The sequence below is a fragment of the Stylophora pistillata genome, chromosome 1 (genome assembly GCF_964205215.1).
Source record: "Stylophora pistillata chromosome 1, jaStyPist1.2, whole genome shotgun sequence".
NCBI lineage: Eukaryota > Metazoa > Cnidaria > Anthozoa > Scleractinia > Pocilloporidae > Stylophora > Stylophora pistillata.
Genome location: NC_142519.1, coordinates 29,478,215 through 29,505,284, shown reverse-complemented (window position 1 = coordinate 29,505,284; position 27,070 = coordinate 29,478,215). Strand labels below are relative to the sequence as shown.

Genomic DNA, 27,070 nt, shown 5'->3' with positions numbered 1-27,070 from the left:
GAACCTGGTTGTTTACAGCCTTATATGATGTGATTGGTGAAGAAAGTGGCAAGAGTTTCATGCATGTCACAAGACGTAGAAATAATATTATGGACAATGTAGGAAGTATGACCCAGTATAGCTGCTCTAAAAGCCAATGATTATTTTCTGCTGTTCGAATATGTCTGTTTTCTGACCTGATTTAAAACTCGAAAGACAAGTGTTCTCGCAATATTCTTTTATTTTAAACAGGAGGAGAGCAAAAGTTGTTTGAGGAATATTCCAAGAATGTTTGTCACTTTTGAAAGTAAGTTAAATGATTAATAGGTTTTTTATTCAACTATTTTTTATTTATCTATTAATAGCTTTCTAATCCTGAAATAAAATGAAATCTGGCCAACATTGAGTGGTAAACCTCAGTTTCTTCAAAAATGAATAGGGCACGAACGAAAATCCAAGAATCATATGGGACCAACAACAGGCTATTTACACAAGAAGTATTCTTAAAGGACTCAGCAGCTCATCGAAAGAAAGCAAGTAGTTTGAATTTAGACTCATTTTGTTCGTGTTTTCAGAATCATACAACTATCAGATGTGGGCCTACATCTATCAAGCACGTAACCTTCTCGCCATGGACGAAAGTGGGATGAATGGTAAAGGAAATATACGAATAGCTTTTTTAAACGTAGAGAATTTTCCATTTTATATGATTCAATGAGTCATTGACATTGACATATATATAAGCTTGATTCTTTTGTTTTCCTCAAACATTTTATATGATTCAATGAGTCATTGACATATATATAAGCTTGATTCTTTTGTTTTCCTCAAACATTTTATATGATTCAATGAGTCATTGACATTGACATATATATAAGCTTGATTCTTTTGTTTTCCTCAAACATCAGATTCCTACGTCCGCGTGGCATTTTGCAAGCAAAGCGCTGTAACAGAGGTGCTGACCCAGACTTTATGTCCCACCTGGGACCAAACGCTCATATTTGATAATGTTGAAATCTATGACAGCGTGGAGAATATCGCCAAGAGCCCACCAAGTGTAGTGGTAGAGGTTTTTGACAAGGACACAGTGGTAAGTTTAGATGTAATAAAAGTAATAAATAAAGTTGGGATTCCTAGAATCATATCAATGGTGAGAAATAGGTTTTTTTGTGCAGATATTTAGTTATAATATGAGGAGACTACTGAATTAAACTTTTATGCCGTTTGTAATGGTTTTGTTTGATAATTTGCCGAGAAAATCTTGAGGTTTGAAGTAGGTTGTGTGTGATAATTTTTTAAGATAAACACGCAGCGTTTTACTTCATCTCGAGGATTATAATGACAGAAGAAGCTTTTTTTTTGAGGAGCTCAGGCAAGGGGCATTTCACTGAGAAGTGCTTTTATTTATTTTTGAGTTTTTTATCCATCTTTAAAAATATAATCGATGAGACATCTCGTGCTAAGCTTTCACTTGTATATTGATGGCTGTTTCATGACATGCGCAGGGCAAAGATGGCTTTCTCGGCCGCTGTGTGATGTCACCTACGGTGCGTCTACATGGACACGAAACTCCTGAGCCGCAACTGCAGTGGTTCACCATCAAAAGAGGAGACGAGGAAGGAGGCGATATTTTAGCTGCTTGCGAACTTTTCCTTGTAAGAGTCTCATTTCTTTTTTGTGCTCCCCCGGCGTTCTCTTGCATTGCGCACAGTTACGTTTTTTTCAGGAGTGTCATCTGTTTATCTCTTTCGGAATTCGCTCTATGTTAACGAGCCAATGCTAAGGTATGAAGCGGTTTCATCGCCAATGTGATGTGGGGCCTCCAGGGAGGCTTACAGCATTGCTATGTGTTGGCCCTCAATTACTGGAGCATAGACAGCTGAAGTACCCGAAAAATACTAGATGCTCACTTCTCAGGGGCGCGTGGTTATTAGGAGTCTCCAAGGGTTAACTGTTTGTCATAAAACGGCCAGAATTGTCTGCCAATAGACGTAAAAATGAATAAATTTTAATAGTTAGTCTTAAAAAAAAGTTAAAAAAAAGGGTAAAAGTCCCTTTAAATAATTTGCAATGTTTTGTTCATATTTTAAAATTGCAGTGTAGGGAAGGTATCAGGGAATCGGATTTACGAGGTATTTATCTCTTATTTTTAGGATGAAGATGCGGAGTTACCCTTCATCCCACCCATGAGAGGAGACTTGTATACCGTGCGAAGCGGTGTGCGCCCAAAGTTACAACGGTCAGCGATTGAGGTCAGCAATCGATGTTAGGGGTACCACTTTAATTTTAAGTTGTTGTTATTTGAAAGAGAAATAATTTTGAAATATCCACAACTTGACTTAATCTCATTATTTGTTGGAACACTTTTTCATGTTACTCGACTTACTCTATCTCGCAAAAGCATTACAGGCCTGCAGAACTGTCGTCCTTTACCCACTGTCATTTACAGATCTTGTGTTGGGGAGTGAGGAACATGAAAAAGTTTGAACTCACGAGCGTGACGTCACCAAGTATTGAGTTCGAGTGTGCTGGAGGTCTGGTGCAGTCTGACGTCATCAAGGATATAAAGAAGAACCCGAACTTTGAGAATCCTGTTTTGACAAGAATGATTGTGGTATTTACTACAACCTATCTTGAATGGAGAAACTTTGTGTATTAATCTTGCCTGGGTTAGCAGTTGTCTCATATGTATAACAACCGATTTTCTGAAGAAAAAATGTTAGGGAAGGTATTGAAGTGTCTGACATCAATTTATACCTTTTTGGGTACGTTGACGCTTTTCACAGTTTCGGAGCCTTTTGGTATATCCTTTATGCTAAAACGATGTGAGAAAACTGTTTTTTTTTTGTTACTGAAAAAAAAAGAATACATCGAGAGAAGCAAAACAGGAGCTATTTGAAAACTGGTAACTTTGTAAACGCTGTCTTTGGCATCGAGAGCTGTAAAAGACCGAATACGGTGTTTTAAAAAGAGCAAAAAAAAAAAAAAATCTACCATCAGCGTTTTCAAGAATTTTGATCGGGAAGGTAAGCGAAATCGTATCAAAAAGTATGCGTTTTGAAGTCGAAAATTGCATTGGTACGATAATTCTTTTGAATTGCATTTGCGAGGAAAGAAGGAAATAACATGGTGAAAACGTTAGTGTGACTGAAAATATTTTTCTGTTATCAAAGTGATAGCAGGTCAGTAATTTTGTAAAGGCTCTAATGTGGACGGGACCCTGCAGGTCGGTTTCAATTCAACATAATGCTTGACCGTCAGCACTATCACGTTTACTAACTTTACACCGTCTATATGCGGTTCACAAATAAAAAACTTAGTTCCTTCATAAAAGCTTCTAAGCCAGTACTTTTATGATTTTTTCGTTGACAGAATCTTCCGGTAGAAGAAATGTATACACCAGCACTTAACATCCGTGTCCGTGACAACCGCTCGTTTGGTCGTCGCCCAATCGTCGGCGTTCATTCAGTGAGATCCTTCCAGAAATACCGCTGTGCAACACCTCAAATCATTGAACAAACTGACTCTGGCCCTCGAGGACCACAAAAGAAAGGTGGGTTTGTACAGAAAATTGGTTCATGTTGATGAAGTGCGATGAAGTGCTTATGTGTTTAACATTAAGACAACAAGCTCCCTTTTGTAGTTGTCAAACTTGTTTCTTCAAGTTCCCTGAATGTTAACAAGATGTCCTAATCACCTCGAGCATCGAAGACAACCATCCTACACGTCTAATCTTTGGGGTCTTGTGTTGAATAAAAAGGTTTCTTCTCTTCTTTAATCACAGGTAAGAATTATTTGCTTTGAAATCTGGACGGTATTTTTCTTACTGTTTTATCCTATGATTTTGTGTTTAGGGATCGCCGATAACGTTTCAACGAAAAGCGAAGAGGGCTCATATGTTGTCAATATCAAGGAATCGAAAAAGGTCAAGAAAAAGGTAAATAAATTTCAATCCATACATGAGTGAAAACGTACTATCCAGTTTCAAGAGTATAATCTCTTGGCAGTTTGGATAGGCTCCAACAATTGAGCTACCATCACCACTGCCTTTTGACCAATCGAAACTTGTTGTAAATAATCGGTGCTCACTGGTATAGCTAGAATTTCTTTTTTTTTGAGGGGGGCGGGGGAGGGGACGCGGTTACGAACTGCACCCGTAATGCTAAGGGGTTAATACCACTAATCTTTCTCTTGTGTAAAAGCAAAGTCGGATTCACGCGACGAGAAGGACCAGTATCTGTATGGTATCTAGCATTGGAAAAGATCTATGTCGTACAGATTCTTCAGATTTACGCGTTCTCGCAAACCTAAATTGCAAGAATATTTCATAAAGAGAGGGGCACGGTACTCCATGGGTCCTACTAGTCACCCTGCCCAAGTGCTACGGTATTTGAAGTTCTTTGCAAGATCTTCTTTGCTTCATATTTTCTGTTTCAGAAAAAGAAAGAAGAAATCCCAGAGGAGTCCCTAGATTGGTGGTCGAAGTTTTTTGCCTCAATAGGGGATGAGGAGAAATGTGGAGAATTTCTCAACCAAGGATACGATAAGATGACGGTACTAAGTCTGGTTACTTCTAGCTAACCTTCAGTCTGTTGCAGGCTTTTAAGTACTAGAGAGCGAGGACATAGTACCAATAAAGCGACAAAAATATATTTTTTCCTTACTCTTTTTTCGTCTCGCAAATGTTATCCCTCTGAAGTAGGTGATATACTTCAGTGAAACCTGTGGTCATAAAACATCCTCAGGACTGGAAAAAGTGTCGCCTGAGTAGTTTCCATTCAATTAAGATAACAGATACAAGGGTCAGGGATCACTTTTTCTCTAATTAGGACCAAAATGTGTTTTTGTCCTTTGAAAACTTTTAAGACAAAGAAAATGTTCCTCTATATTAATTGAACGCCTGGCTCTCTAGCTTTCAAGGAAGCGATGCTTTCAACGGTTTATGTTCGTGTAAAATATTGGGCACTTCAGGAAGTGAAAACTGAATTGCATGAAACATAAATTTCTTGAAAATCCTTCTTTCAAGAAGGAATTATTAAGAATTATTAGTTTCTAGTTTGTTGAGTACGTTGGTGTAAAAATTACCTACACCACTCATACAGTAGCAAAACTCATGCAAGCAGCCTGCATGTATGTCCAAACCATTAAATTCGATACCATACTTTGTTCGATTGTGAAATGAACCTTCACTTGGCTGAAAAATGGCAAAATTTAAAACTCCCTTCTCATTGAGAATCAAGGACATTGTTTAAGTAATGTAATATCATTATTTACAGAATTTTTAGGGCGGTTTTTTCCTGTTCTAAGCAGTTGCTGGATACCACCTAGTGAAAACATGCCATCATTCTCAGCTTTGATTGACGTAATTTAGCTTTTAAAGTTGGTCGTGGGCCGTTTCAGAAAAAAAGTCTTGTAGCGTCTCACTGCAGAGGTCAAGAAAAATATTTTCTTTTAGCAGTGTCAAACAATTAAAATCATGGCGTTTAAATTCAAGGTATATCAAACTGAGTTGGAGAAAGTGGAAGAGTTTAATGGCTTTGAGGACTTTATAAGTACGTTTCCTATTTACCGCGGAAGAGCGAAATCGCGAGAAGAGGCAGATACGATCGTTGGGGAATTTAAGGTAAAGGAAGTTTTTGTTGTTTAAAAAAGCGAGCGCCCATTACATTTTGCCAATGGTCACGGTAGTATGACAATTTTTGAAATTCATCATTTTTTTTTTATATCTAGGGAACATTCAGAGTGTACCCGATGCCAGAAGATGAAAGGAATAGTCCCTTACCAGATACTGTTTTTACTAATCTCCCACCAAGCAAACCCGTAGAGTGCATTGTCCGTCTGTATGTCATCAAGGTAATAAGAAACACCGTTTCAGTGGATTACCTGTTCCATTTGCTAACTTGAGTGAACATTTCTTTGTGCCATAATCTTTTAAGACAACAGGTAAGAGAGAGAAATTCAAGAAAGACGAGAGTTTGTTTTGAAGAGCACAAGAGCCAAAACGCAGGCATAACAAAGGGGGTCTCAATCGTTTTGACCCTTAGCTACTCTTTAGGCGTAGAAATTGAAAAATCTAAGCCGTTAGTTTTAGAATTAAAATATACCATAAACGGGTACCTAACTCATATGATTGCGCTGGAGAAAATGGCAGTTTATGCGAACAATTATCTGTTCATTTTAGATGTGCTGATCAGCTTGTACCATAGAATGCTTGTTTCATTTGATTTATTTTATAGGCTTTGGAACTTCAGCCGAGAGATGACTCCGGAACAGTAAGTTTTTTTCAGAGGATTCGGAACTTTAAAGAGATAATTTTCTTAAAAGAGATTAGCGATAAAATATTAATAGACAAAGGGAAAAAAAGTAACAAACCGAAGAGCAAGTTTAAGCGAAATTAGTAATGATCAGCCCTAGTGTTAAAGAGTTGAACAGTGTGGCAATCAAAGATTGTGATCGTGTTGTCTGATAGTCCAAGTGCGTATAGTCCTGAGAAGGACTGTTGTTGATAATGGTGACATTAATCGTTGACATCACATCACCTTTCATCGACTCACGAACCACACTATTGACTGGGACTCTGCACAATGCCTGATCTACAGCACTAATAATTTTCAATGACTGGCTCTTGAAAGCTGGTTTAATAACTTCGACCAGACTCCCCTCAAAAGGTGTAAATTACTACCAGCACCATACAAATTTCTAATCAAGACATTAACATCACACAAACGAATCGAATTGAGAATGACCTAACTTCACCGACGGATCGAACTGACCGATTACGCCCGACTTACGCCTCATGAGTCTTAAAGCCAATAGCATCACGGCTACACTGACTAATTAGTTTACATGAACTGGACTGACAACATTCGACTGACAACAACTATTCCTTTGAGTCCGATGATGACTTCCGCTCAAGTTGTCGAAACGTCAGTCACAACTACCTATAACAGTCCTTTTCAGGAATACACTCTCCTGAACGATCAGACTACACCATTATCTACTTTACACAGAACTTTCAGAAATGTAATTAGCCCAGATATTTGGCTCACTTCCAAACATATGGGAAGTGGACCATTTGTGCACACGCGTACTTTACAGTAAATGACCTCCACTTTATCCCTCTATTTTTCCAGTCCGACCCATATTTGGTAGTCACCCTAGGGGACCGAAAATTTGATGACAAAGATGTTTATAAACCTTACACAGTGAATCCTGTCTTTGGAAGGTAACCTTACATGATGTATTGCATCTAACGATCATTACCATACATGATCTGTACCGTGATGCGTTTTTTGTGAGATTAAGAGTGTGATTTGTAGATTCAATGTTGAAAAAGTTCAGATATTCGATATAACGAAGTTTCAAAATGTTTCAAATACGTGACGAATACGAACCTTTTTTGTGACTTACGAATCACCATACAAGTAAATCCCTATTCTCCTTTTAATTCTCATTACATGTTTCGATTCGGCACACACCTTCGTCAGTTATTGTTTCATTTAATTCTCATTACATGTTTCGATTCGGCACACACCTTCGTCAGTTATTGTTTCATTTTACCTCAAACTCGGCATCAAGAATCGGTTAAGAAGACTATCTAAGTTCTCTGCATATATTAATCCATTATTCCTATTTTTCGCGTTTGTTTTCAGACTCTTTGAATTCACAGCCACCATACCTCTGGTCAAAGATCTCAAAATCGCCGTGATGGATTATGACCTCATCGGACGAGATGACGTCATCGGTGAAACACAGATCGATTTAGAGCAGAGACTTTTGTCTCGACATCGTGCTACTTGTGGATGTTCTAAGAGTTACTGCAAGTAAGAAATTCCAACGCTCAAGTATCAGCGACTTAGGTTATCCCTTCAGTTGACACCTATCTTCCGTTGTTAAATAATAAGGGAAAAAAACAGAATCTTTTTTAAGTATGAGTCCCAGGTGGTAATCTCGGTTCTTAAAGGTAGTGACGAGCCTCTAGATGACACATTTTTGTTTGTCAAGCCTCATTCTCTTCCTTCTATGAAAAGAAATAACCTACTGCGAGTATAGGTTAGTAAATCGAGGCTTAGCACTGAATTCCCTAATCTTAGAAAATCAAACTCAACGTCAAGTTCGCTACGACGAAGGCCGACTAACGCCAGTTGTAAAATTTCTTTATGGTGTCCAATTTACGTTCTCAACTCAAATTATCTGTAATACCCCAACAGAGCCACATTATCTTAAGAAACTTACCCCTTTCATTCAAAGTCAAGTTGTTTCTCTTTCGATTTTGTTTGAGATAACCAGAATAGAATTTTGAGAAAAGTATCTTCAAAGAGAAAGAAGGTTCATGATAAAGAGGACTTTCTGCGGTATACCCGCAGTGTTCAATATATCCAGACTTAGTCTTAGCCTAAGGTTCGAAAGGCACTCCTTTTGAAGGCAACAGAGCTCCTATAGGAGAGTATTCCCCTGATGGCATTTTTCTCGGGGCAAAGGGGAAGGCGGAGAAAGAAGTTAGATGACATGGCTCAACCTATTCATTACGATTCAGTAATTTATCTATTGCCGTTTAAGATCTGGTCCTAACAAATGGCGAGATGGACGAAAACCAAGAACAATCCTGCGAGACTGGTGTGTGATGCGTAACAAGAGTCTTCCATTGTATACAGATGAACCTTGCTCTGTGGTAGTGGATGAACAGACGTATACTCTGGCTGAGTTTGGTGAGCATCATTATCAAACCTTAGTCACGGTGCAATCATTTTTGTTTTTATATTCATTTGATTGACTTTCCAATCGGTCCAGAACTGATGATTCTATTATGATGCATGTGCGAGGGCTCAGTTTCCTTGCCTTAACTTTCTCTATGATGACATATTTGTGTTGTCTACTTCAGCTTAGCGTAGTTCATGAAAGTGATTCCATGTTGTAATTGTAACTATTAAAACGATAATAGCTTGAAAAACTTTGAAAAAAAGGATGTTTTATGAGCGAAGCAAACTGCTCTTCCTCTATCATCGCAGCAAGGTTTTACGAAATCGTTAATTAATTTGGACCGAGTTTTGCTCCTACTTTTTATAGTACTTTTTATAAGATTCGATTCTACGACAAGTTTCATCATTTAAAGGATTTCATTGAATACCACTTAAATTATTTAAACACTCTATATGATTTAAAATAATTTTCAATTTGGATTTCTTACCACGGTCGGATCATCCCTCAAGTTTTCAGTTTGGCGATAAATCCTTTTTCCATTTCCTTTTTTCAGAGGAAGGTACAATAATCCATACGCACCTTGGGAAAGAACAAAGTCGCTTGGCTCTGCATGTGCTCAACAAGTTGAACATCGTCCCTGAGCATGTGGAAACAAGGGGTCTGTATAACAAAACACAGCAACCGACCATGGAACAGGTGGATAGCCCTACCATATTGCAAAATACGGACATAAGCCACTAATAACCTTCACATTAAAAAAAAAATTCCTCTCAACTGGCCACTTTTGGGTTATAGAAACCTTTATTTTCCAGCTGAGGCATGGTGCAGACCTTTCTTGTAATTGTCCAAGGCTTTACACCGCTCTTTTTAAAGAGAGGCTTGGTCGTCCCGAAGCAGCCTGGTCACCTAAGCTCTCACCATTCCTACAAATACAAGGAGCGCACTACTTATTAATGAGCATGGCCGGTTACAATGGCTACGATTTGATATGAACTGTTTTCATCGGAGAATTTTCGCCGCCCTCTCCTGTACCTTGTTTCTTGTTTGTCTTCGATGGACTCTATCTTATCTTAACTGTTCCTTAATAATATACCTGTGATCTAAACGTTGGGTCCTCGCCGCATCTTTAATTTTTCGTGCCTCTCTTTCTTAATTCTCTGTATATTTTGTGCCGGTATTCTTTTTCGTGCTTTTGATCTGTTTTGGCCATAGTTACAATGCTTATCCTTTGTTTTTTAGGGGAAACTGCAGTTATGGGTCGATATATTTCCAGTCACAGAGGGCAAAGCACCCGCTGCGGTTGACATTACCCCAAGGGAACCACAAGAGTAAGACCTGGTTTTAAATGCCTTAAAAAAGAATTAGCACTTAAAGCTGTATTTATTGAAAAACAATTATGGAATTGATGATTGCAGGTCGTTTTCACAAGCTAGCAATTTGATAAAGCTCTATGACAACCAGCATGAATGTAATATCCTTTGAAGCTTGAGGTCCTGGCATTTGTTCGCAGAACGCATTAATTTTTCTTACTTTTTTTGGGACATCTAATAAATTAAATGATGCTAGAAGAAGCACTCCAGTTCCAAATCTATTGTATCAGTCTACTCTGAACTTTGCTTGCTTATTCGTATCTAAGAGAACAAAATCGCTTACTTTGTGTTCGGTTGTATAGTCTGGTAATCAGAGCAATTCTTAACTGACTGTCTTAAGAAAAGTGGGATTACACGGTTCAGTTTTCAACGGCGCTACAACATGCCGTGTAATTGGTTCAAAACAACTCGAGCCATCTCAGTGCGCAACCACTCAGGTACAAAACCAGCTTCTATCGTTACTTGGACAGTCACGTTTTCATACACTGGTGGCCGCTTACGGTCCATTTACTTTGAATTCTCATCGGTTCCTTCTCACATTTTTCTCTCGGTTTAATCAGCCTCTATGAATACTTTGGTTTTCTTTTATCTGACAGTCGTAAATCGCAAAGCGCTCTTTGCGTTACGGTCACTGTAATCTAGGTTGTCTGGTAAAGGTTGTTTTTTCTTATATGAGCTTTTCAACTGCATATGTCGTTTTTGCGTTACTGCCTATTGTAGATACGTTCTTCGTGTCATCATATGGAACACCAAAGACGTTATCATGGAAGAGACTTCAATCACCGGCGAGAAAATGAGTGACATCTACGTGAAGGGGTAAGAGAGAGGAAATGATTGTGGAAATAATCGTTATTGAGATCTCTTAAAAGTTTTTTGTTTCCTACTTCATGGAGAGGTAAAGCAAAGAGATTCAACACGTTGAGTCAGTTGTCAATATTCAGTGACAAAAGACATTTAAGGTGGCTGGAAGCGGTTTTCAGAAACACCTACCGACTATACTCAAATTCACTCAGTAGCGAGGCATTATCTCAAAAAAGAAAATCTTTAAGCTGTGAGAAAATCTATCTTGGAATTTCCGGGACTGTCATTAGCATAGCATAGTAATGATTGCCATACCTTGCCCACCATTTAAAACCTCAACATTCTGTCGACACTTGCCTGAAGATGGTTCAACTGTGAAGAGGGAAAGTTGGGTTTTGAGCTCTTTGAATATAGTCGCTACGCTTACGAGTGGCGTATATCAAAGAAACCAAAGAAGCAAAAACAAGAAAGTCTAGAAAAAAAAGTAGTGGCTAGACAAGGGATAACTTCACAGGTTCTCGCACTGAGATAAAACTTAACATCATAGTAAAAAAGGAAAAAAGCCCCGTGAGGGCGAGCCAATAAAGTATGTATGTACAGTACCTCAGTTAATTGACTTGACCATGAAAAATATCCACGAGCGATTATTTATAAGTTTTTGTTTCGAAACTAGATGGATTGATGGAATTGATGATTCACAAGAAACCGACGTCCACTACAGGTAAGTTACCACAGAGCCGCTATGATATTTATGAATTAAGATTGCTCCAGCCGTATGAGCAGGCATTTAAAAAAATACGCAGAAAGTTGAATCTTGAGAAGCTGGCTGAACTCGTATGTAGGCAAAAAGTTAAAAGTAAGGTTGTATTTAGGCTGCTGTGATGCTGGTATGGTAACCTTCTTAGTTGTAAGAAAAAAAAAATCGTAAAATGTTCAGGAATAATTGGAAACATTTTTCAAACGAACACGCCAAAAAACAAAGTAAGTATCGATCTGTCAAATCTTTGTTGTTTTAAAGTACCAAAGTTATATTGAAACAGCTCATAAGGTTATGATAGATGATAGTTTTTTACATTTTTTTGCGCAGATCAATGGACGGGGAAGGAAACTTCAACTGGAGATTTGTGTTCCCTTTCTCCTATATTCCGACGGAAAAGAAACTGGTGATAAAGGAAAAGGTTATATCTAATTAGAGTTAAATATTCTCACATTTAATGATTTGTTGGTAATTGACTCTTTAAAGTTATACCTGAAATTAGTTGAATCTACAATGAAGCAGACTGTGAGAAATAATTGGCGAATGGATCTTGCGAACTCGAAGTTGTTGAGAAAGGGCTCAGCTTTGAAACGTCATCTTTGGCTTGATATCGCTTACATCGCTACTTAAACTGGCGACTACTGCCCAGTTGCACGTCAATCTTTGCGGAATGATCTTTACTACACATAAACCAGTATAAACCAGTTTAAACCAGTATTACCTTACAGTCACATGTGGCTTAGCGTCATCTTTGGTTTGATATCGCTTACATCGCTACTTAAACTGGCGACTACTGCCCAGTTGCACGTCAATCTTTGCGGAATGATCTTCACTACACATAAACCAGTATTACCTTACAGTCACTTGTGGCTTAGCAAATAACCTGAAAATGTATCTCAACATCATAGGAGCATTTCTGGAGTCTGGACGAGTCGATAGAGAAACTTGCACCGCGCTTGATGCTGCAAATATGGGACAATGACTTAGGATTTGCCAGTGACGATTTTCTAGGTAAGTAAATCTTGCTCGTATCATTAAACAATCGATTATTCCTGAGGTGCTAAACTTAACTTAAATTTATAAAGGCTGATAGTTTCAAAAGAAACTGTTTGGGGCTGCGTCGGTGGGAGTAACGAAATAATTTGGATATATCAACAAAGTTGAAATGGTAAATTGGCCACTGTAACGATTACAAAAGCTGACATTTCGAGCGTTAGCCCTTCGTCGTCGCTCCGACGAAGGGCTAACGTTTGAAACGTCAGCTTTTGTAATCGTTACGGTGGCCAATTTACCATTTCAACTTTGTTGATATATCCAAATTATGTTAATTTGACATAACTTAGTTGTGTATATATTTGTTGTGTTTTGAATTTTTTAAATTTGAATTTTGAGACTTTTTACTGTAATATTACCATAATTCTTATCGCCAAAGGTAATAAATGAAGGTATCATTATATTATATTGCCTAGGGCCTCTATTCATAAAAAAGAAAAATATTTGGCAGCCGATAGGAAAGCTTAAGCAGGAATAGCAATCAGAGGATAAGTTATTTGAAATAACTACCATTAACACAGTACTTCAATTCTGTCGCGGATTCAATCCCAGAGATGTGGTAGGTCTGTGGTGTTCCCCCTTGGGGCACTCTTGATCTAAGCTTTTGACTTACTATAATTCACTGAACAGACAGGAAAATGAAATTTCAAAACGTATTGCTGCAGAAAAAATAAACATGTTCAGCTGAGCAACTTAGCGTTCTTTTCCTTTTGTTTTGTTTTACTCAAAAATAATAACGATGATGGTGGTAATGATGATGATAATAATAATGATAATAATAATAATGTTAATGATGATGAAAATACTACTACTACTACTACTACTACTACTACTACTACTAATAATAATGATAATAATGACAAAAATAACAAAAATACAACATATAAGGCTTGATTTTGTTTTAAGATCCTTCCATGGAGTTGTTTTTGAAGTTTGTACAACTCCAAGCTAGTTAAGATCTGGGATTACTGTCAATTCTTCCACTGTCGAATCCTGGTTACGCTTTACGCACCATGTGGTTTCATTTCTACGCATTAAACACTGAGATCATACGCAAAATTCTGGTAGAGGATTCATGGAACATGCTTTTGTATGGTTCATAGTATTGAAGGAACAGGCTTGCATATCTTGTGAATACTGCAGGTTCTTTAGAGCTCGACCTGACATCGCTACCCAAACCGGCGACTGCTGCCCGCTCTTGTAAGCTACCAAGTGACTCTGAACCACCACCCAAACTGGACTTGTTTAAGCAAAAACGTTGCTATGGCTGGTGGGCTACAGGCTCTATGAAGTCGGGAGCAATGAAAAGCACGGTACGCTGTGGCTGTTTACTAACTTGTAGACTTGTTCCAATACACGTTGATTGCTTAAGATAGGCTCTGCAATGCCACGGTGTAAGATGGCCCTAGTCTCACTTCCAGTGAATGACAAGGCCACTTGCATTACCTATTTGTCTTCCTTTATAATTCTTATTAAGTCCCTGTTATGATCCGAACGGTAGAACAAAAAGAAACACCTGCACTTTTCTGATGCTTCATTTTTGTGCTTCGCCGCCCGTAGAAAAAGTCGACTAGCTGTTCACTTAGTCACAATCCGAAAGAGAAGTGATAATTTATTCTTTCTTTGCTATGATCTTCCAGGGCAAACTTGAAATGACTTTGGAAATAATGAAAAGGGCAGAAGCCGAGGCTAAACCAGCAGGACTGGGGCGAGACGAACCGAACAAGAATCCAACTTTAGAGGAACCGAAGTAGGTTCCAATCCGTGATTAATCAAGGACCCAAGGTTTTTCTTTTCGTGAAATGTTGAATCACACATATCTTACTACCAAACTTAATGTTAAGGTACAACAATTTAGGAACACTCACGCTGCGCGCCTGAGCTGCGACAGATCACTTTCGAAAACTAAATTCCTAAGAATGTTTCGTTCCTCCACAGTCGTCCTCCGACCTCGTTTCCATGGTTTACGTCACCACTTAAAGCTCTCCGCCACATCATCTGGCGCAGGTACAAGTGGTACATCTTCGGCTTACTGTTATTCCTTCTTATCATCTCCCTCATCGCGTTCTTCATTTACGCAGCGCCGGTAAGTGTCACGTGCCAAGTCTTTCAGTCTCCTTGTCTCTTAATAATTTAACATCTTTGATAACAATCCCCTCTAGTTCCAGTCCCAACAATTTTGAGGATTCTCCCCCTGCATATCCCCTCTCGTTATCCCTTCAGACCCAAACGTCAGTATACAATATGGCATATATACGTCCCAAGAATTTGTTTCACTTAGTGATCATTTCCTTGTATCTCGTGACCTGAATGTGTGATTCTGCAGTGATATTGTAAGGAGAAATTAAATGCTAGTCATTCTTGAGAGTTAATAAAGTCTATTTTGAGCTGAGTGGGTTTGCGCGATCTCTATATAAGGTACCATTACGCGAGCCAGACGTTATTTTTTAAACACTAGGAAAATCGCAAATTTTCCAATATTTATCTACAGGCCCATTCGGTGGAAATTCTACTTCTCCACAAAATTGAACTAAGCGTACGCCTGTGAGACGTTTAACACGATTATATTAGATGTGTCAATCATTATGACGAAGAAGCGCTCCTCAAAAGCTAAGGTGTCCCCCCCCCTCTGTCACCATGTTATGTTACAGAAGGCATCTAGACGTTGTAAAACAAAACTAACACAAACATGTTTCACCTTTTAGGAATATACCATGAAGAAAATGCTAAATGCGTGACAGACTGGAAGTTTAGTTGGTTAATTCTTTGGAATTAAAGGTGGAAGGGATCGAGGTTGGCCCTGCATCTGCATGGCTTTATATTGGCAACAATCAGGAAGGGATCGTGCGGAGAAAAGGAAAGCTTTTGTCACTAGTCAGCATATAAAGTTGTGCAGCCACGGAGTACTGAGCAAGATTTCACGCTAAATAATACAGATTAGGTCTAGAATTTTTTTAAACTTTAGTAACCAGCCACAAGAGGTGATGGTGTCCGTTTTGGAGAATCTAGTTCAAGAATATACTGTGCATTTTTTTCAGATTTAATCCAATAGTGTCTTGAGGTTACTCTTTCAAAACCGGCAATGCAGATAGCAAAAGTGTTCAGTTTTCAATTTATTAGTTCAGTCAAATTATAGAGCAACATATTTCCAATAATTCTGACTAACAGAGTGGGAGAGGGGGAAATCAGTTTGCGGCTCCCTTTGCTCTTAGCAGTTTTTCGCCGGGTCCTTTATGTTGCGTTCCTTACGCAACGCTAACATGTTATTACCGTTACCATTTTCGTTCATACAACAGCCTGACACCTACCACAAAGGAGTGGGGGCCTCCATTTTGCTTCACTAAGCAAGATTAAGAAGTTCTTTTTTCACTAAGCTTGACGAATTAAAATCATAAATAAATGGGGAGTTTGGGAACATTTCTAGGATAGTTCCTCAGCTGCAAAGAAAATAAATTGGATATTCCCCAATTGTCTCTTATTCAATGATTCACCCATTCACCTAACCCACCCCTATCAAACAATCGACGGCTTATGGCGTTTGCATGACAGTTACGTCATCTTTTCCCTTTCTTTTGCTTGACGTTTGCTGCTCCGCGTTTGGTGGCTCGTACCAGGCCCTTAAACTGGCCGGTCATTTTCTTTTGTTTCCTGTGACAAAGATAAAGCAATTGACATATTAACGACAAAAGTCTCGGATAATACGCTATCGGATGACAAAGTGGTTGTCACTTTCAAAGTAACAAGGAAGATTGTGATACCTCAAGTGAAACATCCAGGGTAAAGCAGGGAGTCGCAACAGGAAGATGCAGCATTCACCTATCACCATGTTTAATGATGCCGCAAAACATTTCCTATTTCTCACTAGTGGAGGTATTAGGTCCCTTAACGTTTGACAACAGTTTTACATAGACGCAAAAGGAGTATTGTTTTGTTGAAGAAATGTTAAATACCATTGCAAGATCAAATTGAGAGGTACAATGGTTTAACTTGCGTTGTACACATCATATTTGGCAAAATAGGGACAAGACTTGTAAACTCGCCAAAAATAAACCCTGCGGCTGTGTAGTGATTTGCGACAGCTGGAATCAATCAATGATAGAGAGGCAAGAAGGGAGAGAGGGCGGGAAATCTTAGAATCCCACAGCCCCAATGCAATCAAAGAATTTTTAATTTGAGGCGGGTCAGCATTTACCTCTTGTTGAGCATATTCAATTGGAGAGGCACATAGGCGAATGGATCCGGTTTTCCTTTCTTCTTCACGTCACCGCCAGCTTTCTATCGAGTTAATGAAGAGTTTCTTAAGAAAAGAGAAGTGCAGTCCTGGTTACTCTAGAACATAATTCATTGCACGAATAGTTTCGTTAAAACCCCAAAGGATGAGTAGTCTACATCGCACCCGTTTTCTGGTCTCGTAACGTAGCAGATCCTGTCCTGACAAAGCGGTCAAGGATCCTCCACTAAAAAGTCGACATAATGGCAGGTTTCTGCTAGTAAGAGAGATTTTCAAAATGGCGATCAAAGTAAAAGATTCAACATTACAAAGAATAGTAAACTGTACCAAATTTTTCCTTTAATTCGTTTGTATATCTGTCGCTGAATGAGAAAGAATTTTAACTTTGCGAAAACTGTAAGACCTCAGGTGGAAGAATTGAGCCTTGCACTAAGGAAGAATTCGACAACACAATCGATGAGGTGATGACTTGATAATTTAATCAACCATCAGCCAATCGAACTGTTAGTCATTCGATCCATCAATCAATCAATCAATCAATCAATCAATAATGTAATAGATCGATAGATCAATCAGTAAGTCAATAAGTAAATCAGTCGGTCACTCAATTAGTCACTCAATTCAGTAGTCAATGTTGGTCGGTAAGTCGATCAGTTAAGCAAGCAGGCGGCTAATGAGACAGTCAAAACTCATACCTTCGCTTTGTACTCAGCTCCAAACGCCTTATCACCTTTTCCACGTCTCGAAGGCACTTCTGCAAGGTAAATTCAAGGTCGTTAATTCCAATTCGTAACACTAAAGCAGATGACAGCGTAACAAAAGAAACCTTCGACAAGCGCATCATTTTCATTATCACCATCAAACGATTTCCGCTTCTTTTTTCCTTGAAATGGATCCTGATAGAAATGTGGAAAAATATAAGATGAATTAATCTTGAAGTACTGACAACTCTTCATAGCAAAAAAAAAAAAAAAAGACAACATCGCCACGATGTTGTATTTTTGTTTTGAACAGAACTGCGTTAAAAGACGTTCAAACGTTTTGTAAGTCTTTCAACACAGTTCTGTAAAAGGTATTGAAACATTCGCTACACAACTTCAGGTATTAAACTAAAAGTAATCCTTTTGATACAAACTGTTGTCATAGAAAATGGTTGTTTATCTTAACCCTAGCCAAGTTATCCTTTCGAATCATGAGTGGATTTTCTTGCAGGTGGCCGCTTAAATGAAATGGTACATTGAAGTCACAAAATATGAAATGAAATGAAAAAGAGAGCCACTGAGGTTGCAGCCATAAACTACTTTCTCGGCCTTATTAGGTTTTATCAGTGAAGCATGGCTCATTTATGGCTCACTTTTTATTTCTTTATGTTGTTTTACTTTTTCTTCGGGGGTGGAGGCAGCGGCTGCGACCGGGATAAAAGACATTAACACCATTAACCCCATGGTGCGCATTGCGTATGTTTTCATCATTTCTAATCATAGCCTCAGTCCACAGGTGTATCAGCAATGCAACACGGCTTACCTCTTCCATGTCTTCCACAGAGTCCTCCAGACCTACCAAAAATGATTACATAATTTCAGTTACAAATATGCACATCCATGGATAACACGCTGCCCAAAGGCAGCTGATATGGGCGGTCTTATAACTCAACACCAACAATATGCTTCCAAAAGTCGTCTCACAGGACATGTACCTGGCTTTCTCTTACGCTTGGATCCAGGCTCGTGTTGTTCCTCCTCGTCCTCGTTATCTTGGATTATCAATTTTCCATCGGAAGAAACCTGGAAATCATCTGTTGCTTTACGTTTGGTAGGTTTTTTCGGATCCGTTGCTTCCGGGAAAGCAATTAGTGAAGTAATAAATAATATCGAAAGGGCACGGAAAGGAGTCAATACAGGAGTACTTTCAAAAGTCTCTCAAACGGAGCAGAAAGTGTATTATCAAAAAAAGTACCACGGAAGCATAAAGCTTCTCATGCGGAACTGGTTACAGTTTCCCATTCATGTTCCTCTTACTAAATCTATTATAAGACATTTTTAAACTAAAATTTTATATTTTTTTTCCATTTCTAAACAGTGACTTTCGTGTGTGCCAAAGAAGCGAACTCGCGTATATTTGCGACGGAAACGACTGTTTCTTTCTTCATCACGAGTAAAAGAACATCAAGCGGGAACCAATCAGTTGAGCGTATACAACAATAAATGCGCAATCATTCACGCACTGCTAAGAAACAAAAGACCTTTTCAGAATAATTAGTTACCTTATGGTTGTACGAGTCTGCTACATACAGCCTCTGTATCAGCGGATTCCAAGCCACTCCCAAAGGATGCTGCAGCTTGACATCAACACCTTTACCATCATGATCACCAAATGCAAAAAGATTCTGGACACGAAAAACGCAACATGTTAATGTATAGGTACTATACAGAAAACCATTCTTAATGTAACCAAATCACCACAAACTAAATTTTTCCTAAAAGGCGCAAGTGTAAACGGCCAGAAAGTCAGTCACATACTGGCTTCTAAAACAATTTAGGATTGCAGATGGTGCTTTGGTTTTATTTCAGTACATAAACACTCTGCAACTGGCATCTGTCAACCTTCAGCTGCCACACTGGTGTGATCAATCTCGAAGGAAACTAAAACCATTTGCACTAGAGTAATAATTTTCAACTGATTGTCGAAAGTACATTGTACTCTGAGATTGCTTTGTTTTTGGTGTGGTTCCCTCTGTGATTGGTCCAGAAAACTCGCACCACTAATCGCTACTTGGTCGGCCGCGTTTTTCCCGCGCTTCAGTTTTACTTTGAGTTCTCATTGACTGTTAAAAGTATTTCCCTTTCTTCTGATTGGCTGTTGTGATTACTTTGGTTTTGGTTTTATGACACTCAATCAAAAAACGTTCTAAGCTACTAAGTCAGTTGCGTTTTCCTAAGGCTCATTGTTAGAACACATGTATGATTGGTACCTATGTCACTACGTGCCTTTCACTTACTGTTGGATCCCTGTCAGCTCCCACAAGAGCCTTTGTGGCACCACTGGCCACATCAAATGTCCTCACACTGCATTGGGGAGGAGCACTGGGGAGGAGCAGCATGATAGGAGGCTCTTGGCTGTGCTCGATCGATTGAGGGAAGCAGGTCTGACACTGAACAAAGACAAATGTGAATTCAGATTACCCAGATTGACATTTTTTGGTCACGAAGTAACACAGACCGGTATAGAACCCAGTGAAGAGAAAGTCGCAGCAATCAGACAGGCAGGTCCTCCACAGAATGTTAGTGAAGCCAGATCTTTCCTCGGTCTTGCCCAGTTTGTGTCTAAGTTTGTCCCAGATCTGTCATCCATTGCAGAACCCATTCAGAGGTTAACCCACAAGAATACTGAGTTCAAATGGGGCAAAGAACAACAGTTGGCATTCGAGAAGTTAAAAGAGCTGATCACGCACGCGGATGTCCTAGCTTACTTCGATGTAAACAGCAGAACAAGAATTGTGGCAGATGCGTCACCGGTGGGGCTTGGAGCGGTTTTAACCCAGCTACATGGAAGCGAGTGGCGTGTGATTGGGTATGCTTCGCGACGCATGTCTGATGTGGAGCGGCGATACAGCCAAACAGAGAAAGAGGCCTTAGCCCTGGTATGGGCTTGCGAACGCTTTAATATGTATGTTTTCGGCAGGGAGTTTGAGCTTGAGACGGATCATAAGCCGCTGGAGTACATCTATTCTCAGAAATCGAAGACTTCTGCCCGTGTGGAAAGGTGGGTCCTTCGCCTACAGGCCTATCACTTTAAGGTTGTTTACAGACCAGGCAAGACCAATATCGCAGATGCCTTGTCTAGGCTAAATTGTGGGTTCCAAGGTAACGACGGAGAAGATTATGACTTTGTGCGTGCTGTGGTTGAGAATAGTGTTCCTTGTGCTTTGACACCTGCTGAACTAGAAAAAGCCTCAGCTGAGGATATGGAGCTGAACCTCATCAAAGAATGTGTCCAAACAGGAGATTGGAGTCAGTGCAATGTACCTGCATACCTGCATGTGAAGAATGAATTGTGTACATATGGTGGGCTGCTTTTACGGGGTTCCAGGCTAGTGATTCCCCGAGAATTGCGACCGCGTGTTTTGGAGTTGGCCCACGAGGGACATCAGGGTATTGTTAAAACAAAATGTAGACTGCGCAGTAAAGTATGGTGGCCCAAGATGGATGCTGATGCAGAGAAGCTGTGCAGGAGTTGCCATGGTTGTCAAGTGGTCAGTGAATATGCTCCCCCAGAACCTATGGCACGAGCTCTTCCTCCCAGTGGCCCTTGGGAAGATTGTGCAGCTGACATTCTTGGTCCCTTACCTTCAGGGGAAAGTTTACTGGTGGTGGTAGACTATTTTAGTAGATATTTTGAAGTGGTTATTTTGAGGTCAACTTCTAGCACAAGACTCATTGAAGCTCTAAAACCAATATTTGCCCGGTTTGGAGTGCCGCATACACTCAAGACTGACAATGGGCCTCAACTGGTATCTGAAGAATTCGAAGCCTTCCTTGCAGAAAATGGGATAGAACACCGCACAACAACTCCCCTGTGGCCGCAGGCCAATGGGGAAGTAGAGCGTCAGAATCGCACATTGATGAAGTCAGTCCAGATAGCTCACATTGAGGGGAAAGATTGGCGTCAAGAGTTACAGACGTTCCTAACCGCATATAGGTCAACTCTTCAGATGACAACTGGGGCAACACCCTTCTACCTGATGTTTGGAAGGGAAATGCGGTCAAAGTTGCCAGACTTGCGAAGGGAGGCACCTATCACTAATGAGGAAGTCCGCGATCGAGACTGGTCAAGGAAGTTATCACAGAAAGAGTATGTTGATGCAAAGAGAATTGCTGTTGCAAGTGAAGTGGAGGTTGGAGATAAAGTACTCCTGAAGAACTCGAAGACTAACAAATTGTCTCCAAACTATGACCCAAATCCTTGCGAAGTAATAGACAGGAAAGGAGGAGAGGTAACAATTAGAAGTACAGCCGGTGCCGAATTTAAAAGAAATGTCTCATTTGTGAAAAAGTATCAAGAGAAACCCTTGGAGGCGAAAGTCGATATTACTCCCGTCCATCGAGAGCAAGAAGGAACAAACCAAACAGAGGTAGCAAAAGGGGAGGATGAACTCCCAAGGCCAGGGCCAACTGGATCATCGATGTCTGTTCAGCAGGCCACTGCCACTATCCGAAGTCCACTTAACCAGATAGTTTGTCCTAGGCCAGCTCGGAATGTCAGACCGCCTAAACGATTTGACGACTACGAACTTTCTAAGGGATAATTGAATGTTATTTGTTGTAGGCTCATTGATATTATGTTAGGAATCCGACTGGACTTTGTTTATGAACAGTAGGCCCGGGCCTGCATTTATATGCAAGACATTGTAAGAGTTGTGTTATTTATGTTTGGGTTTTCGCTCTAAATTAAGGAAAAACAGGGAGGGATGTAGTGTATTGTACCGGAAGTGCGAAAAGGTTGTGTTTGTAGGCATCCCGTGATGCCTAGGGAAAGTTGTTGTTGTGATACTCGTTGGCTGCCATGTGAGTAGTGTGTTGATTAAAATATTCAAATCAAAGGACATCGAGGGTTTTTATCGCTGTATATCCGAATATCACAATTACTGTGTTTTGATTGGCTTTAAGATGGGCCCACCCTGCCAGTATGGGATTGCCTGGAGTGGACTTACAAGGTTCATAGTTCTTGGACAATGCTAGCGATGAAGAAGCAAAAAGCCGTAAGAGACAGTTAAAACAAAGAAAACATAAACCACTCTTGTGGTTTTATTGCCCTACAATCACAGTTGGCTTCCTCTCCTAGCTCTCAAAATAAACAAGCCATTCTTGATTCTTAATAAAGTGAGGTCTTCCCGCTTTATAAGAAATCCTTCATTGACCAAGCTTGTTCAGTCAATAGAGCTGGATATCAGCCTTGTTATTTTTTTCCATTTTTATGGACCTTGACTTCATCTTGGACCATAAAAATGTAAAAAAAAGAAAAAGACTTTTATGTTTATGCTTGATCAAAAATGCATATATGAAAAACTATACTTCCTTAACAAAAATCACCTAGAAAATGATCTAATTTGAATTACACTTGCAACTTTAAATTAACAATTGCATTCCAGAATCATGAATCAAAGATCAGTTCTGCAGCATTATACCTGAAGAAAATCTTTAAATAAAATGGAAGAAGTAGTACTCTAAAAATCATCCCTTACCTGTCGTATGGCACGATTCTCTGTATCAGCAACATAAATTATTTCCTTATCAATGGCTATTCCCTGCGGTGAATGAAATCTTGCTTCTCGAAATGATCCATCAACAAAGCCAGCTTCATATTTTTCTCCTCCTCTCATTGCATTTAAAATAATACCTTCTTTGTTTATAACAAGGAGCCTATGGTGTCCTGTGTCAGCAACCACCAATCTTTCTCCTCTTTTGTCCATAGATACCTTTCCAGGAAATGAGAGACTTGTCTGCGGAAGAGTGTCTTTGACCAGAGAAATACCAATGGAATGGTCTTTTACTTTATCTGCAAGAATTTAACATGTAGTTCTGGAGAATAAACAATTACTACCATTTTGAAGAGATAATTAATATGTGCATTAATTGCTTATTTTCCCATCTTGCTGCGACACATTTTCTTGTAAATTTGTTCTGAGAGTTTGGGGTTAGATCAAGATCACCACTTATACCTGATGAGTTTGAGTATTCTCATTACCTGTTTGCTGGATAATGTATAGAATAGGAGAACTTAAATGTTGATCACTTCTGGGAGTTAAATAAAAATTATATTATAAGCATGAAAACTCACTCGGTTTTCCTCATATTTGGATTGATTGGTAAAACGTATTTAGCAGAGCTAGTTCCATCAAACAATCATGTTATATATTATGAGAAATGGACACCCAAGAGGGAATGTGAATTTTAAGGTTATAAATAGTAACTAAAATAGGAAATGCATTGACATGTTTTATCACTGAAAGTTGTATTTCACCCACAGACACAATCAGTACAAAGCGTAACAAGTGCAATATGGAAAATGATGACCTTCAGGGGTAAACAGTTCAAACTTTGGCTTTTTTTCTAATTTATTCTATGATTGTTTGTTCTTCGTTTGCCTCTTTCCTGGTGTATGATTTGGGGGAAATAGCAATGGCGACAAGAATCCTTAATTCAACGTGATCCATTTTCCAATTCACTGGGTTCTTTCGAATCTACATGATGTACCCTTTCACTGGTGGATAAAACGCTTTGAAAAATAAAAGAATTATGTCAAAAGTGTTACCATACCTTTCTGTTTGTAGTATTTCAGGGCTGTTCCCACAAAATGTAAGAGCGTATCTCTGTGACCCTCCCCCACCAAACTAAGAAGAATTTTTCCTTCTGGACTAACAACGACTAAAGTTGGCCAACAGTGCACAGACAAAGAATGCCACAGCTTTGCCTCGGAATCATTCACCACGGGATGTCTGATATCGTACCGTAACACTGCACTTAAAATATTTGTAGAAGATTTTTCGTTCTCGAATTTCGCCGAATGTATACCAAGTATGACAAGCCCATCTCGGAATGAAGGTGTTCCAATGCCTCCAAATCGGGTAGGATGTGCATACAGTTTATGCAGCAATAGGTGAAGAAATCCAAGATACACAACTTTCCGAGAAGCTGATCTCTGAAGAACAAAGGATTTTTGCAGTTCAGCCACTCCAGATTCGAATCAAGTTCTGGAATATCTGTGGAATCTCTTGTTTCCATCCATTCGATAAATGTAAAAATAGCTCGTAGTTACTAAAAGTTGGAATCACCTGAAACCACCTGAAACCACCTGAAACCACCTGAAACCATCTGAAACCATCTGAAACCATCTGAAACCATCTGAAACCATCTGAAACCATCTGAAACCATCTGAAACCATCTGAAACCACCAATGAAACCACCTGAAACCATCTGAAATTACCTGAAAATTGCATGAAAGCACGCAGACATGAACGCAGACCGCAGACCGCAAACCGCACACCGCAAACCGCACACCTCGAATACCCACGCCTCGAAAAAGATCTACACAGTGTGTAATTACCAGATTTATCTCTCTTCCCTTTGTTATCAAACGAGATCACGGAATGCGTAAGCGAAACTGCTATGTAAACATTGGAGTTGAATTCTTATTGAAGATATCGCAGTTACGACCCTCCACTGTCGAGCCGTACCAGTCTTGCAGAGGTTATGTGTGTGCCTTTTGAGTCAGTCGACGTGTGCGCAATCAGTTTTCCTTTGTGTATACAGTGTGTAAATACCAGATTTATCTATCTTTCTTTTGTCATTGATGTTATCAGACGAGATCTCGGAATATCTGTTTTCACGTTAAAGTACTTCTACTATATGAAATCATTTTTGGTACAATCGTACAAAGCAACTCAGGTGTCTCGTTAACACAGACCTCAAAAACGCAGACCGCAGACCGCACAGCTCGAAAAACGTGTACCCAGTGTGTAATTACAAGATTTATCTCTCTTCCCGTTGTTATCAAACGAGATCTTGAAATGCGTCGTGAAACTGAGACTAATTTCATTGTCAGTGACAGTGAGATAACAGATAAAAATAGACGTAAAGTAGAGTAAATTAGCAATGCAGAAGCTTTGCGTCATGCTGAAAATTAAGATACCGATTTGCGATAATGTTTATACAGTGCTGTAAGACATTTTCTCATTTAAAACGTTCAAATTTTTATTAAAACAGTCGAGCCTTTGATGGCTGTTACACAAGATCAAATTGTGAATTGTTTGGACTACCTTTGTTGGGATTCTAATTATTTGGGCTTCCTGTCTTCCTCTTTAGTAAGCGACTATCTACCATAAGCGACCACTTTCTCCTGACCCGAGGTGGTCGCTTACGAGAGAGTTAACTGTATTTATAAATTTGAACTATTTCCGTTTTAGTTTGTTAAGTTTGATGACGTTTTAGGTTATTTCGAGTTGTTTTGTCGATTTCAGATGGATTCACGTGGGTTTAGATGGCTTCTTAGGTGGTTTCAGGTGATTTCCTTTGTGGTTTTAGATTGTTTCAGGTGGTTTCAGGTGGTTTCAGATGGTTTCAGGTGGTTTCAGGTGGTTTCAGGTGATTCCAACTTTTAGTAACTACGAAAAATAGCTTGGTCTCTCTCTTCATCTGAACCCGCAGATTTTAAAGAACATATTAGATCGTCTCCTTTTTTAATAAACCAATCCTCCGACAGCACCATGATATCCAGGGGAAGATAATGATTAGTAAGGAATGAAAATTATTACTTTGAGGAGAGGATTAAAGAATTGCTATCTCATCGTGATTTTCCCCCAGGCGTTCCAAATATGTGGTCAGCGGAGATTCCAACGAAATATTCGCGTTGTGTAATTTCATCAAAGAGTTGTACGAATATCACACAATATTTTTTTAAACGTGGAGTCTTAGTTCGCATATATAGGAAATCAAAGTGAGAGGAAACCACCTCTTGCAATTCATAGTAGCTGTATGTAAGCTCTATTATCCTGAGGTTTTAAAGGTGGATGGTTAAAGCATTAACTTTCCGATGGCAATATCATATAGACATGTACAAAGGTGATGTCGAATGTGTCGCCACCCTTTTGGAAAAAACATGGCTGGCTTTAATTTAAGATTACAAAAAAGGGGAATAGATTAAAATAAAAGCACAAGAAAATAGAAAGCGTGGTGTTTTGGTCAAAAAAAAAAAAAAAAAAAACAGCTTCGAACGACTTGCCAATATTTAGATAAAAAGGCATTTTCCAGTCTTCGCATGACATCATTAGCAAATTCATAATGTTAAAAATACGCAAAGCTGTATTTACTGATCACAACAGTGTTGTTTTTAACGATGTCCCTATCAGTAGAAATTTCCATTTGGCAATAACTTAGGAATTTTCTTTTCATCTTTTTTGTAACTATCCCTCAAGCAAGCGCCTAAACTGAGGACAGAAGATGTGATATGGTGTTATTTTTTTCATGCTCTTCGTAATATGTCCATTTTCAGAACTTGTAGAAAATGGTCACCATGAAACTCCGTGAATATCCACTGGGAATGTAAGACTGACAAGCTTATCTTTGAAACAGGTTACATAGATACTGATAATATAAATGTTGGTTCGCCTCTCTCAGAATGTTA

General features: G+C 39.2%; 2 protein-coding genes across 3 annotated transcripts in view; one reads left to right on the top strand and one right to left on the bottom strand.

Moving 5' to 3' along the window:
* Positions 1–16,128, top strand: part of LOC148742013 (myoferlin-like) — a 64,030-nt gene extending 47,902 nt beyond the window's left edge. Inside the window, exons 36-60 of the mRNA XM_088753392.1 lie at positions 232–286; positions 555–632; positions 888–1,069; positions 1,485–1,634; positions 2,133–2,231; positions 2,429–2,593; positions 3,352–3,532; positions 3,834–3,916; positions 4,417–4,533; positions 5,474–5,602; positions 5,710–5,832; positions 6,216–6,251; positions 7,113–7,204; positions 7,632–7,802; positions 8,539–8,687; positions 9,233–9,375; positions 9,919–10,007; positions 10,770–10,865; positions 11,524–11,571; positions 11,938–12,028; positions 12,516–12,618; positions 13,804–13,973; positions 14,301–14,410; positions 14,599–14,746; positions 15,366–16,128. Coding sequence (XP_088609518.1) covers positions 232–286; positions 555–632; positions 888–1,069; positions 1,485–1,634; positions 2,133–2,231; positions 2,429–2,593; positions 3,352–3,532; positions 3,834–3,916; positions 4,417–4,533; positions 5,474–5,602; positions 5,710–5,832; positions 6,216–6,251; positions 7,113–7,204; positions 7,632–7,802; positions 8,539–8,687; positions 9,233–9,375; positions 9,919–10,007; positions 10,770–10,865; positions 11,524–11,571; positions 11,938–12,028; positions 12,516–12,618; positions 13,804–13,973; positions 14,301–14,410; positions 14,599–14,746; positions 15,366–15,398 — 2,841 coding nt within the window. The 3' untranslated portion in view covers positions 15,399–16,128. The remainder of the gene's footprint in view (positions 1–231; positions 287–554; positions 633–887; positions 1,070–1,484; positions 1,635–2,132; positions 2,232–2,428; positions 2,594–3,351; positions 3,533–3,833; positions 3,917–4,416; positions 4,534–5,473; positions 5,603–5,709; positions 5,833–6,215; positions 6,252–7,112; positions 7,205–7,631; positions 7,803–8,538; positions 8,688–9,232; positions 9,376–9,918; positions 10,008–10,769; positions 10,866–11,523; positions 11,572–11,937; positions 12,029–12,515; positions 12,619–13,803; positions 13,974–14,300; positions 14,411–14,598; positions 14,747–15,365) is intronic.
* On the bottom strand, positions 15,750–24,892 carry LOC148742012 (NHL repeat-containing protein 2-like). 2 transcript variants are annotated; one of them, XM_088753765.1, is made up of 11 exons: positions 24,843–24,892; positions 24,208–24,802; positions 23,133–23,446; positions 19,890–20,042; positions 19,155–19,277; positions 18,588–18,675; positions 18,416–18,447; positions 17,718–17,787; positions 17,587–17,645; positions 16,853–16,935; positions 15,750–16,308 (listed from the first exon to the last, which is right to left on the bottom strand). In XM_088753765.1, the coding sequence occupies exons 3-11, from the start codon at positions 23,358–23,360 to the stop codon at positions 16,215–16,217; spliced, it is 930 nt and encodes a 309-aa protein (XP_088609891.1). In that variant the 5' UTR covers positions 23,361–23,446; positions 24,208–24,802; positions 24,843–24,892; the 3' UTR covers positions 15,750–16,214. The 2 variants fall into 2 exon arrangements, with proteins under 2 accessions (XP_088609891.1, XP_088609935.1); XM_088753809.1 differs by lacking the exon at positions 24,843–24,892 and having other exon boundaries at positions 17,748–17,787; positions 24,208–24,713.
* Between the last annotated feature and the right edge of the window lie 2,178 nt (positions 24,893–27,070).